General features: G+C 54.0%; 2 protein-coding genes across 11 annotated transcripts in view; both read left to right on the top strand.

The window, feature by feature from the left end:
• The window catches only part of LOC106593375 (zinc finger protein 710), a 73535-nt gene extending 63873 nt beyond the window's left edge, over positions 1–9662 (top strand). For all 3 annotated transcript variants that reach the window (XM_045709097.1, XM_045709096.1, XM_045709095.1), the window contains 2 exons: positions 4278–4449; positions 9379–9662. In XM_045709097.1, the coding sequence (XP_045565053.1) occupies positions 4278–4449; positions 9379–9569 (363 nt within the window). In that variant the 3' untranslated portion in view covers positions 9570–9662. The remainder of the gene's footprint in view (positions 1–4277; positions 4450–9378) is intronic.
• An 894-nt stretch (positions 9663–10556) lies between these two features.
• Positions 10557–13137, top strand: LOC123730832 (uncharacterized). 8 transcript variants are annotated; one of them, XM_045709092.1, is made up of 3 exons: positions 10557–10618; positions 10739–12455; positions 12667–13137. In XM_045709092.1, exons 1-3 carry the CDS (start codon positions 10557–10559, stop codon positions 13036–13038), a joined length of 2151 nt encoding a protein of 716 aa, XP_045565048.1. In that variant the 3' UTR covers positions 13039–13137. The 8 variants fall into 8 exon arrangements, 7 of the variants coding, with proteins under 7 accessions (XP_045565048.1, XP_045565049.1, XP_045565047.1 ...); XM_045709093.1 differs by having other exon boundaries at positions 10557–10678; positions 11033–12455; XM_045709091.1 differs by having other exon boundaries at positions 10557–11092; positions 11186–12455.

Raw genomic sequence — 13137 nt, 5'->3', positions numbered from 1 at the left:
TAATAGGGACTGGTAGCAGCCAGGGACTACAGTTAGGTCTTGGGGGCTGGTTAATAGGGACTGGTAGCAGGGACTACAGTTAGGTCTTGGGGGCTGGTTAATAGGGACTGGTAGCAGCCAGGGACTACAGTTATGTCTTGGGGGCTGGTTAATAGGGACTGGTAGCAGGGACTACAGTTAGGTCTGGGGGGGCTGGTTAATAGGGACTGGTAGCAGCAGGGACTACAGTTAGGTCTTGGGGGTTGGTTAATAGGGACTGGTAGCAGCCAGGGACTACAGTTAGGTCTTGGGGGCTGGTTAATAGGGACTGGTAGCAGGGACTACAGTTAGGTCTTGGGGGTTTGGTTAATAGGGACTGGTAGCAGGGACTACAGTTAGGTCTTGGGGGCTGGTTAATAGGGACTGGTAGCAGGGACTACAGTTAGGTCTTGGGGGCTGGTTAATAGGGACTGGTAGCAGGGACTACAGTTAGGTCTTGGGGGCTGGTTAATAGGGACTGGTAGCAGCCAGGGACTACAGTTAGGTCTTGGGGGTTGGTTAATAGGGACTGGTAGCAGGGACTACAGTTAGGTCTTGGGGGCTGGTTAATAGGGACTGGTAGCAGCCAGGGACTACAGTTAGGTCTTGGGGGCTGGTTAATAGGGACTGGTAGCAGGGACTACAGTTAGGTCTTGGGGGCTGGTTAATAGGGACCGGTAGCAGGGACTACAGTTAGGTCTTGGGGGCTGGTTAATAGGGAATGGTAGCAGCCAGGGACTACAGTTAGGTCTTGGGGGTTGGTTAATAGGGACTGGTAGCAGGGACTACAGTTAGGTCTTGGGGGCTGGTTAATAGGGACTGGTAGCAGGGACTACAGTTAGGTCTTGGGGGCTGGTTAATAGGGACTGGTAGCAGGGACTACAGTTAGGTCTTGGGGGTTGGTTAATAGGGACTGGTAGCAGGGACTACAGTTAGGTCTTCGGGGGCTGGTTAATAGGGACTGGTAGCAGCCAGGGACTACAGTTAGGTCTTGGGGGCTGGTTAATAGGGACTGGTAGCAGCCAGGGACTACAGTTAGGTCTTGGGGGCTGGTTAATAGGGACTGGTAGCAGGGACTACAGTTAGGTCTTGGGGGCTGGTTAATAGGGACTGGTAGCAGCCAGGGACTACAGTTAGGTCTTGGGGGCTGGTTAATAGGGACTGGTAGCAGGGACTACAGTTAGGTCTTGGGGGCTGGTTAATAGGGACTGGTAGCAGCCAGGGACTACAGTTAGGTCTTGGGGGCTGGTTAATAGGGACTGGTAGCAGGGACTACAGTTAGGTCTTGGGGGCTGGTTAATAGGGACTGGTAGCAGCCAGGGACTACAGTTAGGTCTTGGGGGCTGGTTAATAGGGACTGGTAGCAGCCAGGGACTACAGTTAGGTCTTGGGGGCTGGTTAATAGGGACTGGTAGCAGCCAGGGACTACAGTTAGGTCTTGGGGGCTGGTTAATAGGGACTGGTAGGCCAGGGACTACAGTTAGGTCTTGGGGGCTGGTTAATAGGGACTGGTAGCAGCCAGGGACTACAGTTAGGTCTTGGGGGCTGGTTAATAGGGACTGGTAGCAGGGACTACAGTTAGGTCTTGGGGGCTGGTTAATAGGGACTGGTAGCAGCCAGGGACTACAGTTAGGTCTTGGGGGCTGGTTAATAGGGACTGGTAGCAGGGACTACAGTTAGGTCTTGGGGGCTGGTTAATAGGGACTGGTAGCAGCCAGGGACTACAGTTAGGTCGTGGGGGCTGGTTAATAGGGACTGGTAGCAGGGACTACAGTTAGGTCTTGGGGGCTGGTTAATAGGGACTGGTAGCAGCCAGGGACTACAGTTAGGTCTTGGGGGTTGGTTAATAGGGACTGGTAGCAGCCAGGGACTACAGTTAGGTCTTGGGGGTTGGTTAATAGGGACTGGTAGCAGGGACTACAGTTAGGTCTTGGGGGCTGGTTAATAGGGACTGGTAGCAGCCAGGGACTACAGTTAGGTCTTGGGGGGTTGGTTAATAGGGACTGGTAGCAGCCAGGGACTACAGTTAGGTCTTGGGGGCTGGTTAATAGGGACTGGTAGCAGGGACTACAGTTAGGTCTTGGGGGCTGGTTAATAGGGACTGGTAGCAGGGACTACAGTTAGGTCTTGGGGGCTGGTTAATAGGGACTGGTAGCAGGGACTACAGTTAGGTCTTGGGGGTTTGGTTAATAGGGACTGGTAGCAGCCAGGGACTACAGTTAGGTCTTGGGGGCTGGTTAATAGGGACTGGTAGCAGCCAGGGACTACAGTTAGGTCTTGGGGGCTGGTTAATAGGGACTGGTAGCAGGGACTACAGTTAGGTCTTGGGGGTTTGGTTAATAGGGACTGGTAGCAGGGACTACAGTTAGGTCTTGGGGGTTGGTTAATAGGGACTGGTAGCAGCCAGGGACTACAGTTAGGTCTTGGGGGTTGGTTAATAGGGACTGGTAGCAGGGACTACAGTTAGGTCTTGGGGGCTGGTTAATAGGGACTGGTAGCAGGGACTACAGTTAGGTCTTGGGGGCTGGTTAATAGGGACTGGTAGCAGGGACTACAGTTAGGTCTTGGGGGCTGGTTAATAGGGACTGGTAGCAGCCAGGGACTACAGTTAGGTCTTGGGGGCTGGTTAATAGGGACTGGTAGCAGCCAGGGACTACAGTTAGGTCTTGGGGGCTGGTTAATAGGGACTGGTAGCAGCCAGGGACTACAGTTAGGTCTTGGGGGCTGGTTAATAGGGACTGGTAGCAGGGACTACAGTTAGGTCTTGGGGGTTGGTTAATAGGGACTGGTAGCAGGGACTACAGTTAGGTATTGGGGGCTGGTTAATAGGGACTGGTAGCAGCCAGGGACTACAGTTAGGTCTTGGGGCTGGTTAATAGGGACTGGTAGCAGGGACTACAGTTAGGTCTTGGGCGCTGGTTAATAGGGACTGGTAGCAGGGACTACAGTTAGGTCTTGGGGGCTGGTTAATAGGGACTGGTAGCAGCCAGGGACTACAGTTAGGTCTTGGGGGCTGGTTAATAGGGACTGGTAGCAGCCAGGGACTACAGTTAGGTCTTGGGGGCTGGTTAATAGGGACTGGTAGCAGCCAGGGACTACAGTTAGGTCTTGGGGGCTGGTTAATAGGGACTGGTAGCAGGGACTACAGTTAGGTCTTGGGGGCTGGTTAATAGGGACTGGTAGCAGCCAGGGACTACAGTTAGGTCTTGGGGGCTGGTTAATAGGGACTGGTAGCAGGGACTACAGTTAGGTCTTGGGGGCTGGTTAATAGGGACTGGTAGCAGCCAGGGACTACAGTTAGGTCTTGGGGGCTGGTTAATAGGGACTGGTAGCAGGGACTACAGTTAGGTCTTGGGGGTTTGGTTAATAGGGACTGGTAGCAGCCAGGGACTACAGTTAGGTCTTGGGGGCTGGTTAATAGGGACTGGTAGCAGCCAGGGACTACAGTTAGGTCTTGGGGGCTGGTTAATAGGGACTGGTAGCAGCCAGGGACTACAGTTAGGTCTTGGGGGCTGGTTAATAGGGACTGGTAGCAGGGACTACAGTTAGGTCTTGGGGGCTGGTTAATAGGGACTGGTAGCAGCCAGGGACTACAGTTAGGTCTTGGGGGTTGGTTAATAGGGACTGGTAGCAGCCAGGGACTACAGTTAGGTCTTGGGGGCTGGTTAATAGGGACTGGTAGCAGGGACTACAGTTAGGTCTTGGGGGCTGGTTAATAGGGACTGGTAGCAGGGACTACAGTTAGGTCTTGGGGGCTGGTTAATAGGGACTGGTAGCAGGGACTACAGTTAGGTCTTGGGGGCTGGTTAATAGGGACTGGTAGCAGCCAGGGACTACAGTTAGGTCTTGGGGGCTGGTTAATAGGGACTGGTAGCAGGGACTACAGTTAGGTCTTGGGGGGCTGGTTAATAGGGACTGGTAGCAGCCAGGGACTACAGTTAGGTCTTGGGGGCTGGTTAATAGGGACTGGTAGCAGGGACTACAGTTAGGTCTTGGGGGTTTGGTTAATAGGGACTGGTAGCAGCCAGGGACTACAGTTAGGTCTTGGGGGCTGGTTAATAGGGACTGGTAGCAGGGACTACAGTTAGGTCTTGGGGGCTGGTTAATAGGGACTGGTAGCAGGGACTACAGTTAGGTCTTGGGGGCTGGTTAATAGGGACTGGTAGCAGGGACTACAGTTAGGTCTTGGGGGTTTGGTTACTCCCTCTTGTAGCGACGATTATGAACATATACTGTAACTCATGCTTTGTCTTCTCCAGGTGTGCGGGAAGTCGTTCAACAGAATGTACAACCTGCTGGGTCACATGCACCTCCACGCCGGCTCCAAACCCTTCAAGTGTCCTTACTGCTCCTCCAAGTTTAACCTGAAGGGGAACCTCAGCCGACACATGAAGGTCAAACACGGCATGGACATCTCACCTGACGGACAAGGTGAGGCTTTACCCCTAACCCTTTACCCTAACCCAGCATGGACATCTCCCCAGACGGACAAGGCGAGGCTTTACCCCTAAGCCTTTACCCTAACCCAGCATGGACATCTCACCTGATGGACACGGTAGGGTTTGACCCCTAACCCTTTACCCTAACCCAGCATGGATATCTCCCCTGACAGACAAGGCAGGGCTTTACCCCTAAGCCTTTACCCTTAACCCTAACCCAGCATGGACATCTCCCCAGACGGACAAGGCAGGGCTTTACCCCTAACCCTTTACCCTAACCCAGCATGGACATCTCCCCAGACGGACAAGGCAGGGCTTTACCCCTAACCCTTTACCCTAACCCAGCATGGACATCTCCCCAGACGGACAAGGCAGGGCTTTACCCCTAAGCCTTCACCCTTTACCCTAACCCAGCATGGACATCTCCCCAGACGGACAAGGCAGGGCTTTACCCCTAACCCTTTACCCTAACCCAGCATGGACATCTCCCCTGACAGACAAGGCAGGGCTTTACTCTCCTTCCCTTCCTTCCTCTCATCTCACGATCCATCACTTATTTATTCAGCCACCTAACTACCATTCCTGTAGCCTTGTTATTGTAGGCTGAGTGAGCAACCTGACTTGGTGGTTGTATATCCTGTTGGTTCTACCACTGGGTTGGTTCTACCACTGGGTTGGTTCTACCACTGGGTTGGTCCTGTTGGTTCTACCACTGGGTTGGTTCTACCACTGGGTTGGTCCTGTTGGTTCTACCACTGGGTTGGTTCTACCACTGGGTTGGTCCTGTTGGTTCTACCACTGGGTTGGTTATACCACTGGGTTGGTTATACCACTGGGTTGGTTCTACCACTGGGTTGGTTATACCACTGGGTTGGTCCTGTTGGTTCTACCACTGGGTTGGTCCTGTTGGTTCTACCACTGGGTTGGTCCTGTTGGTTCTACCACTGGGTTGGTTCTACCACTGGGTTGGTTATACCACTGGGTTGGTCCTGTTGGTTCTACCACTGGGTTGGTTATACCACTGGGTTGGTTCTACCACTGGGTTGGTTATACCACTGGGTTGGTTCTACCACTGGGTTGGTCCTGTTGGTTCTACCACTGGGTTGGTCCTGTTGGTTCTACCACTGGGTTGGTTCTACCACTGGGTTGGTCCTGTTGGTTCTACCACTGGGTTGGTCCTGTTGGTTCTACCACTGGGTTGGTCCTGTTGGTTCTACCACTGGGTTGGTCCTGTTGGTTCTACCACTGGGTTGGTTATACCACTGGGTTGGTCCTGTTGGTTCTACCACTGGGTTGGTCCTGTTGGTTCTACCACTGGGTGTGTTGGTTCTACCACTGGGTTGGTCCTGTTGGTTGGTCCTGTTGGTTCTACCACTGGGTTGGTTCTACCACTGGGTTGGTCCTGTTGGTTCTACCACTGGGTTGGTCCTGTTGGTTCTACCACTGGGTTGGTTCTGTTGGTTCTACCACTGGGTTGGTCATGTTGGTTATACCACTGGGTTGGTCCTGTTGGTTCTACCACTGGGTTGGTCCTGTTGGTTCTACCACTGGGTCCGTTGGTTCTACCACTGGGTTGGTCCTGTTGGTTCTACCACTGGGTTGGTCCTGTTGGTTCTACCACTGGGTTGGTTCTGCTGGTTCTACCACTGGGTTGGTCCTGTTGGTTCTACCACTGGGTTGGTTCTGTTGGTTGGTCCTGTTGGTTCTACCACTGGGTTGGTCCTGTTGGTTCTACCACTGGGTTGGTCCTGTTGGTTCTACCACTGGGTTGGTCCTGTTGGTTCTACCACTGGGTTGGTCCTGTTGGTTCTACCACTGGGTTGGTTCTACCACTGGGTTGGTCATGTTGGTTCTACCACTGGGTTGGTTCTGTTGGTTCTACCACTGGGTTGGTCCTGTTGGTTCTACCACTGGGTTGGTCCTGTTGGTTCTACCACTGGGTTGGTCCTGTTGGTTCTACCACTGGGTTGGTCCTGTTGGTTCTACCACTGGGTTGGTCCTGTTGGTTCTACCACTGGGTTGGTCCTGTTGGTTCTACCACTGGGTTGGTTCTACCACTGGGTTGGTCCTGTTGGTTCTACCACTGGGTTGGTCCTGTTGGTTCTACCACTGGGTTGGTCCTGTTGGTTCTACCACTGGGTTGGTTCTACCACTGGGTTGGTCCTGTTGGTTCTACCACTGGGTTGGTCCTGTTGGTTCTACCACTGGGTTGGTCCTGTTGGTTCTACCACTGGGTTGGTTATACCACTGGGTTGGTCCTGTTGGTTCTACCACTGGGTTGGTCCTGTTGGTTCTACCACTGGGTTGGTTATACCACTGGGTTGGTCCTGTTGGTTGGTCCTGTTGGTTCTACCACTGGGTTGGTTCTACCACTGGGTTGGTCCTGTTGGTTCTACCACTGGGTTGGTCCTGTTGGTTCTACCACTGGGTTGGTTCTGTTGGTTCTACCACTGGGTTGGTTATACCACTGGGTTGGTCCTGTTGGTTCTACCACTGGGTTGGTTCTGTTGGTTCTACCACTGGGTTGGTTCTACCACTGGGTTGGTCCTGTTGGTTCTACCACTGGGTTGGTTCTGTTGGTTCTACCACTGGGTTGGTTCTGCTGGTTCTACCACTGGGTTGGTCCTGTTGGTTCTACCACTGGGTTGGTTCTGTTGGTTGGTCCTGTTGGTTCTACCACTGGGTTGGTCCTGTTGGTTCTACCACTGGGTTGGTCCTGTTGGTTCTACCACTGGGTTGGTCCTGTTGGTTCTACCACTGGGTTGGTCCTGTTGGTTCTACCACTGTGTTGGTTCTACCACTGTGTTCTGGGTTGGGGTTAGGGTTGGTTCTACCACTGGGTTAGGTCCTGTTGGTTCTACCACTGTGTTGGGTTCGGTTGGTTCTACCACTGTGTTCTGGGTTGGGTTGGTCCTGTTGGTTCTACCACTGTGTTCTGGGTTAGGGTTAGTTCTACCACTGTGTTCTGGGTTGGGGTTAGGGTTGGTTCTACCACTGTGTTCTGGGTTGGGGTTAGGGTTGGTTCTACCACTGTGTTCTGGGTTGGGGTTAGGGTTGGTTTAACCACTTTTCTGGGTTAGGGTTAGGGTGTTCTACCACTGTGTTCTGGGTTAGGGTTGGTTCAACCACTGTGTTATGGGTTAGGGTTGGTTCTACCACTGTGTTCTGGGTTGGGGTTAGGGTTGGTTCTACCACTGTTCTGGTTGGGGTTGGTTCAACCACTGGGTTGGGGTTAGGGTTGGTTCTACCACTGGGTTGGGGTTAGGGTTGGTTCTACCACTGTGTTCTGGGTTAGGGTTGGTTCTACCACTGGGTTGGGGTTAGGGTTGGTTCTACCACTGTTCTGGGTTAGGGTTGGTTCTACCACTGTGTTCTGGGTTAGGGTTGGTTCTACCACTGTGTTCTGGGTTAGGGTTGGTTCTACCACTGTGTTCTGGGTTAGGGTTGGTTCTACCACTGTGTTCTGGGTTGGGGTTAGGGTTGGTTCTATCACTGTGTTCTGGGTTGGGGTTAGGGTTGGTTCTACCACTGTGTTCTGGGTTGGGGTTGGTTCTACCACTGTTCTGGGTTGGGGTTAGGGTTGGTTCTACCACTGTGTTCTGGGCTGGGGTTAGGGTTGGTTCTACCACTGTTCTGGGTTAGGGTTGGTTCTACCACTGTGTTCTGGGGTTAGGGTTGGTTCTACCACTGTTCTGGGTTAGGGTTGGTTCTACCACTGTGTTCTGGTTGGGGTTAGGGTTGGTTCTACCACTGTGTTCTAGGTTAGGGTTGGTTCTACCACTGTTCTAGGTTAGGGTTGGTTCTACCACTGTGTTCTGGGTTAGGGTTGGTTCTACCACTGTTCTGGGTTGGGGTTAGGGTTGGTTCTACCACTGTGTTCTGGGTTGGGGTTAGGGTTGGTTCTACCACTGTTCTAGGTTAGGGTTGGTTCAACCACTGTGTTCTGGGTTAGGGTTGGTTCTACCACTGTGTTCTGGGTTGGGGTTAGGGTTGGTTCTACCACTGTTCTAGGTTAGGGTTGGTTCTACCACTGTGTTCTGGGTTAGGGTTGGTTCTACCACTGTTCTGGGTTGGGGTTAGGGTTGGTTCTACCACTGTGTTCTGGGTTGGGGTTAGGGTTGGTTCTACCACTGTGTTCTGGGTTAGGGTTGGTTCTACCACTGGGTTCTGGGTTGGGGTTAGGGTTGGTTCTACCACTGTGTTCTGGGTTAGGGTTGGTTCTACCACCGGGTTCTGGGTTAGGGTTGGTTCTACCACTGGGTTCTGGGTTAGGGTTGGTTGAACCACTGTGTTCTGGGTTAGGGTTGGTTCTACCACTGTGTTCTGGGTTAGGGTTGGTTCTACCACCGGGTTCTGTTGGGTTAGGGTTGGTTCTACCACTGTGTTCTGGGTTAGGGTTGGTTCTACCACCGGGTTCTGGGTTAGGGTTGGTTCTACCACCGGGTTCTGGGTTAGGGTTGGTTGAACCACTGTGTTCTGGGTTAGGGTTGGTTCTACCACTGTGTTCTGGGTTAGGGTTGGTTCTACCACCGGGTTCTGGGTTAGGGTTGGTTCTACCACTGTGTTCTGGGTTAGGGTTGGTTCTACCACCGGGTTCTGGGTTAGGGTTGGTTGAACCACTGTGTTCTGGGTTAGGGTTGGTTCTACCACTGTGTTCTGGGTTAGGGTTGGTTCTACCACTGGGTTCTGGGTTAGGGTTGGTTCTACCACCGGGTTCTGGGTTAGGGTTGGTTCTACCACTGTGTTCTGGGTTAGGGTTGGTTCTACCACTGTTTCGCTGGGGGGCACCACTGGGTTCTGGGTTAGGGTTGGTTCTACCACCGGTTCTGGGTTAGGGTTGGTTCTACCACCGGGTTCTGGGTTAGGGTTGGTTCTACCACTGCACTCCCCCTAACAGCCCTGTTTCTCTGTGTGTTCCCAGATGCTCTTCCTGAGATGGAGGGCCAGGGCCACTATGAGGAGGACAACTTTGACTTTGGGACCTCAGGGGCCAACAACAACATGGATAATGGAGGCTCCCAGAACCTCACCAAGCTCACCACGGCAAACATGGACGACATGGACAACTATTACAACTTTGGGAAGGATACAGCGAACTACAACACGTCTTGAGCAGTAGGAGAATAGTGTTAATGGACTACAGACCATTAGACACCATGGGTTACTGGAGAAGAGACCATGGGTTAATGGTGGACTAACTACAGACCATGGGTTAATGGTGGACTAAATACATACCATGGGTTACTGGAGAAGAGACCATGGGTTATTGGTGGACTAACTACAGACCATGGGTTATTGGTGGACTAACTACAGACCATGGGTTATTGGTGGACTAACTACAGACCATGGGTTAATGGTCTACAGACCATGGGTTATTGGTGGACTAACTACAGACCATGGGTTAATGGTCTACAGACCATGGGTTATTGGTGGACTAACTACAGACCATGGGTTATTGGTGGACTAACTACAGACCATGGGTTATTGGTGGACTAACTACAGACCATGGGTTATTGGTGGACTAACTACAGACCATGGGCTATTGATGGACTAACTACAGACCATGGGTTAATGGTCTACAGACCATGGGTTATTGGTGGACTAACTACAGACCATGGGTTATTGGTGGACTAACTACAGACCATGGGTTAATGGTCTACAGACCATGGGTTATTGGTGGACTAACTACAGACCATGGGCTATTGATGCACTAACTACAGACCATGGGTTAATGGTCTACAGACCATGGGTTAATGGTCTACAGACCATGGGTTATTGGTGGACTAACTACAGACCATGGGTTAATGGTCTACAGACCATGGGTTATTGGTGGACTAACTACAGACCATGGGTTAATAGAGAGGGAAAACGCCACACTGCTGCTCGTGCTCCTAGCTGATATTTATTTGTAACGTTTCCACCCTTCGGTCTTCATCAGGTATCCAGGACCTGATGGTGGAAACGTTGTGGTGAATAAATATCATCTGGGAGCAGGAGGCAGCAGTGTGGCGTTGTACTCTCTGTTTTCCAGGAGTTGGTCTACAACTCCAGCACCTGCAGAAAGTACCTAGATGTGCTTATGTTCTTCAGCTTTTGTTAATGGAGAGGAGACCATGGGTGGGGAACAGACAACATGGCTGCCGTGCTGTGGCAGAGACTGGGTTAGGGCGTGCTGTGGCAGAGACTGGGTTAGGGCGTGCTGTGGCTGTGGCAGAGACTGGGTTAGGGCGTGCTGTGGCAGAGACTGGGTTAGGGCGTGCTGTGGCAGTAACAGAGACTGGGTTAGGGCGTGCTGTGGCAGAGACTGGGTTAGGGCGTGCTGTGGCTGTGGCAGAGACTGGGTTAGGGCGTGCTGTGGCAGTGACAGAGACTGGGTTAGGGCGTGCTGTGGCAGAGACTGGGTTAGGGCGTGCTGTGGCAGTAACAGAGACTGGGTTAGGGCGTGCTGTGGCAGAGACTGGGTTAGGGCGTGCTGTGGCAGTAACAGAGACTGGGTTAGGGCGTGCTGTGGCAGAGACTGGGTTAGGGCGTGCTGTGGCAGAGACTGGGTTAGGGCGTGCTGTGGCAGTGACTGGGTTAGGGCGTGCTGTGGCAGAGACTGGGTTAGGGCGTGCTGTGGCAGTAACAGAGACTGGGTTAGGGCGTGCTGTGGCTGTGGCAGAGACTGGGTTAGGGCGTGCTGTGGCTGTGGCAGAGACTGGGTTAGGGCGTGCTGTGGCAGAGACTGGGTTAGGGCGTGCTGTGGCAGAGACTGGGTTAGGGCGTGCTGTGGCAGAGACTGGGTTAGGGCGTGCTGTGGCAGAGACTGGGTTAGGGCGTGCTGTGGCTGTGGCAGAGACTGGGTTAGGGCGTGCTGTGGCTGTGGCAGAGACTGGGTTAGGGCGTGCTGTGGCAGAGACTGGGTTAGGGCGTGCTGTGGCAGAGACAGAGACTGGGTTAGGGCGTGCTGTGGCAGTGACTGGGTTAGGGCATGCTGTGGCAGAGACTGGGTTAGGGCGTGCTGTGGCAGAGACTGGGTTAGGGCGTGCTGTGGCTGTGGCAGAGACTGGGTTAGGGCGTGCTGTGGCAGTAACAGAGACTGGGTTAGGGCGTGCTGTGGCAGAGACTGGGTTAGGGCGTGCTGTGGCAGAGACTGGGTTAGGGCGTGCTGTGGCAGAGACTGGGTTAGGGCGTGCTGTGGCAGAGACTGTTGTGGCAGAGACTGGGTTAGGGCGTGCTGTGGCTGTGGCAGAGACTGGGTTAGGGCGTGCTGTGGCAGTAACAGAGACTGGGTTAGGGCGTGCTGTGGCTGAGACTGGGTTAGGGCGTGCTGTGGCAGTGGCAGAGACTGGGTTAGGGCGTGCTGTGGCAGAAACTGGGTTAGGGCGTGCTGTGGCAGTAACAGAGACTGGGTTAGGGCGTGCTGTGGCAGTGACTGGGTTAGGGCGTGCTGTGGCAGAGACTGGGTTAGGGCGTGCTGTGGCAGTGGCAGAGACTGGGTTAGGGCGTGCTGTGGCAGAGACTGGGTTAGGGCGTGCTGTGGCAGAGACAGAGACTGGGTTAGGGTGTGCTGTGGCAGAGACTGGGTTAGGGCGTGCTGTGGCTGTGGCAGAGACTGGGTTAGGGCGTGCTGTGGCAGTGACTGGGTTAGGGCGTGCTGTGGCAGAGACAGTGACTGGGTTAGGGCGTGCTGTGGCAGAGACTGGGTTAGGGCGTGCTGTGGCAGAGACTGGGTTAGGGCGTGCTGTGGCTGTGACAGAGACTGGGTTAGGGCGTGCTGTGGCAGAGACTGGGTTAGGGTGTGCTGTGGCAGAGACTGGGTTAGGGCGTGCTGTGGCAGAGACTGGGTTAGGGCGTGCTGTGGCAGTGGCAGAGACTGGGTTAGGGCGTGCTGTGGCAGAGACTGGGTTAGGGCGTGCTGTGGCAGTAACAGAGACTGGGTTAGGGCGTGCTGTGGCAGTAACAGAGACTGGGTTAGGGCGTGCTGTGGCAGTGACTGGGTTAGGGCGTGCTGTGGCAGTAAGACTGGGTTAGGGCGTGCTGTGGCAGTAACAGAGACTGGGTTAGGGCGTGCTGTGGCAGTAACAGAGACTGGGTTAAGGCGTGCTGTGGCAGTGACTGGGTTAGGGCGTGCTGTGGCAGTGACTGGGTTAGGGCGTGCTGTGGCAGTAACAGAGACTGGGTTAGGGCGTGCTGTGGCAGAGACTGGGTTAGGGGCGTGCTGTGGCAGGTAACAGAGACTGGGTTAGGGCGTGCTGTGGCAGAGACTGGGTTAGGGCGTGCTGTGGCAGAGACTGGGTTAGGGCGTGCTGTGGCAGAGACAGTGACTGGGTTAGGGCGTGCTGTGGCAGAGACAGTGACTGGGTTAGGGCGTGCTGTGGCAGAGACTGGGTTAGGGCGTGCTGTGGCAGAGACTGGGTTAGGGGCGTGCTGTGGCAGAGACTGGGTTAGGGCGTGCTGTGGCAGAGACTGGGTTAGGGCGTGCTGTGGCAGTGACAGAGACTGGGTTAGGGCGTGCTGTGGCAGAGACTGGGTTAGGGCGTGCTGTGGCAGAGACTGGGTTAGGGCGTGCTGTGGCAGTGACTGGGTTAGGGCGTGCTGAGGCAGAGACTGGGTTAGGGCGTGCTGTGGCAGAGACTGGGTTAGGGCGTGCTGTGGCAGAGACTGGGTTAGGGCGTGCTGTGGCAGTAACAGAGACTGG

Source organism: Salmo salar, chromosome ssa26 (genome assembly GCF_905237065.1).
Source record: "Salmo salar chromosome ssa26, Ssal_v3.1, whole genome shotgun sequence".
Lineage (NCBI taxonomy): Eukaryota > Metazoa > Chordata > Actinopteri > Salmoniformes > Salmonidae > Salmo > Salmo salar.
Note: the sequence above shows the minus strand (reverse complement) of the source record. Positions and strands in the feature narration are given on the sequence as shown.